At 27.8% G+C, this 5,286-nt stretch overlaps 1 protein-coding gene across 1 annotated transcript in view; it reads right to left on the bottom strand.

The window, feature by feature from the left end:
- Positions 1–494: 494 nt before the first annotated feature.
- LOC108778541 (uncharacterized) overlaps positions 495–5,286 on the bottom strand; it is a 5,269-nt gene continuing 477 nt past the window's right edge. The window contains exons 2-4 of the mRNA XM_018545754.1: positions 3,638–3,796; positions 2,701–2,954; positions 495–1,316 (exon numbers count right to left, since the gene is read on the bottom strand). Coding sequence (XP_018401256.1) covers positions 495–1,316; positions 2,701–2,954; positions 3,638–3,796 — 1,235 coding nt within the window. The remainder of the gene's footprint in view (positions 1,317–2,700; positions 2,955–3,637; positions 3,797–5,286) is intronic.

Below are 5,286 nucleotides of genomic sequence, written 5' to 3'. Positions count from 1 at the left end.
GGCGATGCGAATAGATTTTGGCACGAGTTCGACGAAATTGTGTTGTGAGAAAAACGCCGTTTGCACAAATCACCGTTTAGAGCATCGTTACTCAACGGCTTTGTTAAGAAACGATTTACGCAACTTTTAGAGTCAATGTAAATTATACCACTTACCTTCATGTCCTGCCAGCGCATTAAAATATCATTTCTAAAATAATCTTTATTTGTTGTACAATATACAATAAAGTGATCTTAAACTTTTAGACACATCGCTAGTAGATAGGTAAATCGGACTCACAACTGACTGATGTGAGTGATCGAAAAAACTTCTACTATTTTGCAATTTTTATTGAATACAATATAAATACATGATATACATATAATATAAACGGTAAATTATTTATGTTAAACAGGATTAAATTACAATTGCTTTTTTTTACATCTGGTAAAGTTTACAAAGTTGTTCATTAGATGTTAATATTAAATATTTATATATTCCTAGCAATCTTAATATTATCCCGTAATAGAAATTGATTTAGTATCATCATTAATAATGCCTAATTTAAATCTATTGTAATAATGAACCGCGATACGTTTGACGCGATCGATCTTCTTGTGCTTCATTTCTGAATCGATATCTCCATGATACGTAGGATTCATCGGGCCGAATTCGATCGTTTCAAATTGCTCAATGTCTTTTTCCTCCGCCAAAATCGGATTTACCAAAAAGCATCCAACGAGCAATCCGTAAAGCGCGTAAATTCGCAACTCCGTCTGCAGCCACTCGATTCCGAGCTCCGCTACAATCTTCTCATCTACTTGTAATCGACGGAGTTCATTGATGAACTCATTATGATAGATCTTGATGAGGCTGTCGAAGCTCTTCTCGATTAGCGATGATTGCACGCTGCCGTATATAAAGTAAAGAATGTCCGTGGACAACGAGGTATATCTAATTATCTGATAATCTACCATTTTTACATCAATTATATTGCCGTCGTTGTCGTGCAGGAAGAGCAAATTATTAATCCATGGGTCACCGTGGCAGATCGTGTCGTATTTTTTCTTCGGCGACATAAACAGTTGACGCATCACGTCGTAAGTTTTTTGGAGGCTATCAAAGTAATCTCTAACAATCTGCAATTCCTGGGTTCGTGGCTCTATCGTATTTAAATATTGTACTATCGTTCTCACACACATTTCGGTACACAATCTCATTACTGATGTATCGGAATTGTCTTTATATATTAATTCTTCTAGATGCCCAAACTTGTCAAACTGCCACGGATTGTTCAACTTTAAAGATAGACCCGAAGCGTGTAACTTGGCAAGTCTCTGCGAGAATACAAAAAAATATGTACTACTAGTTTAGCTGAATAATATATTTATGAAATTTTTTCAAAAATAAGGTCAATTAACAATACAAAGTTTTGCATAAAACCGTTATGACTACACAATATAATTAAAAAATGAAGGTCCTAAATGTATTGTATACCACTACTAAATATATACTACTTATAAAATATATATATATATATAATAAATTTATATACTGCTACTAAAGTCAATTAAAATTTGATAAAAATTAAAAATTAAATATCTTTTCAGCACAATTTCTTAAATAAACAATAAAAATACCAATAATGATAATAAAATATTATTTAGCTATTAATTTCCGAACTTTAAGACTTATCTTTGATCCCCAACACGCAATAAAAATTAATATATGAGAAAGAAAGTGTTATCTGATAAAACTTTTGTTAAAAAAATGATTCTACTTTAGTTTAATAAAAAAATTCGAGATTTATTAATGTAATTTGTGAGTGTTTGATTACAAAGGTAGCTTTTGAAGATTTTATTGATATTATTCTCACGCATAAAAGTCTGATAAATATCTATTATAGGTACAAATATCATGTCGTTAATCATGTTAATCTGTGACATTGATCAATCTTTGAAATTCATTCCTGTCTGGATTTACAGATAATACTATAGTCATATTGGTAAATAATTATTGATTATAACCGCGACAAGATAAATGAAGCAAAGGTCTGACCATCATATACACTGCTGCTACTACTATTATTACTACTACTGTATCAATATGTCTAACAACACTTTTACTCGTCCCACATCATCCACTTGAACAAAAGATTATGACCTTTAAAGTTTAATGTCTAAACAGTTAGGTAAAGCAATATCTTTTTTTTATTTCATTTCACTTTGTGGAAAAATTTCTCATTATCTCCTGACAATAAATTATCTACGTATGCTTTCCTTTTAGATGACACACTGTACACAAACGTCGTTCTATCCTTCTTAACATTCAACGAATGATAAAGATAGAACGATGATAATTTTAAATAAGATACCTTTAAAAATTCTTTTAAAAAAATGAGATGTTTCATAAAGAACTCTGAAAAAATATCTTAAAGTTATTTTATGCGTCAATTTTACCTGCTTATTCGGCAATCTTTTAATTAACGAAATATTAATTCGAAAATTTATATTTCGTTAACTATTGAGAAAAATGTAAAATAATAGGATTTTTCAATTTAGATTTTAGTCTGATCTAGTTGCCCACAAGCAGTGTGTTAAAAGTCTGGAATATCTTGTTTCAGACTTTTCATAATTTCTACTAATTTCTAATTTATTTTATTTTATCTAATTGTGAGATAAGATAAGTAGTACATATTCCGGAATCAAATTGTTAACATACCTTTAAGGCGAAGACAGAATGATCTAAGTCCAGAAAGTTACGCCTTTCGCAAATGGCGTATCCTTTTTCTGCCAAATCTTCCATTATTATAATATCTTTATCAGCATATATACATGGAGGGCCAAAAGGTCCAAGATTGGGCAATATTTTTGTATACGCATCTGCCTCAATATTAAATAAATCGGAAAGGTTCAGTAATGTGGAGATTTTCTTATCCTCAATGATCAACTTTGTCATAAAAGTCTTGGCATATGCTACACACAACATGGAAAGAAACATATCTATGTATACCCCTGCTGTATTTATACTTTTTTATTTATTGTGCAATATAACCAACTACTTTGTCATTTTACAGTGTTAGTTCAGTCGTTCGTCCGTCCGTTTGTCAGTCTACAAAATTTTGCAGAAAAATCTTTTTCTAACATTTTGAAATTTTGTTTTTAAGTATAAATATTCAAAGTGCTTAAATCCAATGAAGCAAAATATGAATTAAATCGATTGATAACAATAGAATCAGCTTTAACAAAGTTCTTTCAATAGTTACATGTTTCTCACTGCATTACTTATAATTATTTATATCCATTTCAAAGAGTTTATCTTATATACTAAATAAATACGATATTTTCAATTCATGTATATCAAAATAAAATTTCACAAAGTTATTAACAAATATAATAAGCCATTGTTGTCAAATTCATTTCATAGCGATAAAATTAAAATAAATTAATAAAATTTATGTTTATCTATACTATTTTTTAAATATAAATCAAGTCATTAAAATTTGTTTGTAATATAACTTTTTGATAAAAAAAGATAAAAGATGTGCTTTTTTCTCTTCGCTAAATATTACGTTTAATCTATTGATGACATAACTAATTTTATCGATAATTTGTTCTTGTAATAACTTAAAACTATAAATAAAAACAAGGAAACTAACGACTTCCGTCTCCACGAGTACCAACGAGTTTCGTTCTGATCAACATTGACGTATAATTGTCTCCGGGTTTTGACCCTGGCCTGTCCACGGCCTGCAGAATCACCAACTTGTCATCGTTTTCATACTTTCTTAGATAAGCTTGATACTGTTTTGCCGTGTCTGAAAATTAAGCATACCAAAATAATATTATCTGTAAAAAAAATGCTCGACTTGCAGGTAATGTTACAAATATCTAAGATTTCTATGTCGAAGTATTATTATACATATTTAGTAAAAATAAGATAAGACAAAATGTTAAAATGATTTTTTACTAAACTAACACGTGTATAAGTGTTTGTTCAATAACATTTAATTAATCTCGTAGATATTAGTTCATGGTCACGATACGCAAATTAAACTGACTTTATTTCCTTGTAAAATAATAAAATTAATCATATATTGATTATAAAACATGTTTATATTAATTTTAATGCTTTCATTGATTACAATTATATCATTAAATATTCACTATAATATTACAAGTTTTCAATTTATTTCATATAAATAATATTTTTTCAATACTAGTATAATTAAGTTTTTATAACTGTCAAAATATTTAATATAATTGATTACACACATAAAGATACTCGATGCGATATTTGCTAGAAACAGATTCAAATGTACAATAGATTTTCATTACGGATGTAAATAATTTTAAATAAAGAGAGACGATTTTCAGGTCTCACACACACACACACACACACACACAAAGATCATGAGCTAAGCTATAAGTTACACTTTCTAAATAATATACATAATTAATGTGATTTAATTGGCTTATTATAACAAATCATAATTAATTTGAAACAAGTCTGTCATAATCCAAACAAAAGCTGTGACATAACTTGTGTAAGAAAATCAGTTTTATTAAAAATCTTATTATAGATTTTTTGAAGATTTATTTAGTGCTATAAAAAAAACCCACGGTACAATGTTAACTTTCTTATGTGTTAAATTTCTTTTATTGATTAATGTTATATTAAACTGATTGATGATATACTCTAAAATATATCCGTATAACACTAATTTATTTCCAACGTGGAAACAAATTAACATTGAACTTTAAATAACAAAAATATTACTTGCGATGTTTAGGTATATCAAAAGGAATTATGACAAAACCATGATATTAGACTTAAGATTACTCAATAATTTTTTTCAATATTTTAAAATGTATAAATCCTGAAGAATATATTTGATCCGGTATATCTATTTATTCTATTTTATCGTTTAATCTTTCAATAAAATGCTTCTGTTGACGTAGCATAGTAACAGTAATCGCGTGATATATTCAAATATCGCTGAACTATTAAGATTTTTGCAGACGTCGTTGGACGTAAGAACATTGACGAATTGACGAAATTTTTCGTCAATTCGTCAATGTTCTTAACTTTTTAGTGAAAAAGTTTTAAATTTTATTTTTTATAATTAACATTTAATGCAAAAATCATCTATCTTATAAGACTGAGAAAGCTATACAATTTATAATCACCTTATAAATACTTTTTTAAACTAATTAGAAGATTAATATAATATATTATTAGTTTGCTAAAACTAATATAATTTATAAATTCAATAATATTAATATAACAATTTTATTAAATTTATTA

The sequence above is a fragment of the Cyphomyrmex costatus genome, unplaced genomic scaffold (assembly GCF_001594065.2).
Source record: "Cyphomyrmex costatus isolate MS0001 unplaced genomic scaffold, Ccosl1.0 scaffold502, whole genome shotgun sequence".
NCBI lineage: Eukaryota > Metazoa > Arthropoda > Insecta > Hymenoptera > Formicidae > Cyphomyrmex > Cyphomyrmex costatus.
Note: the sequence above shows the minus strand (reverse complement) of the source record. Positions and strands in the feature narration are given on the sequence as shown.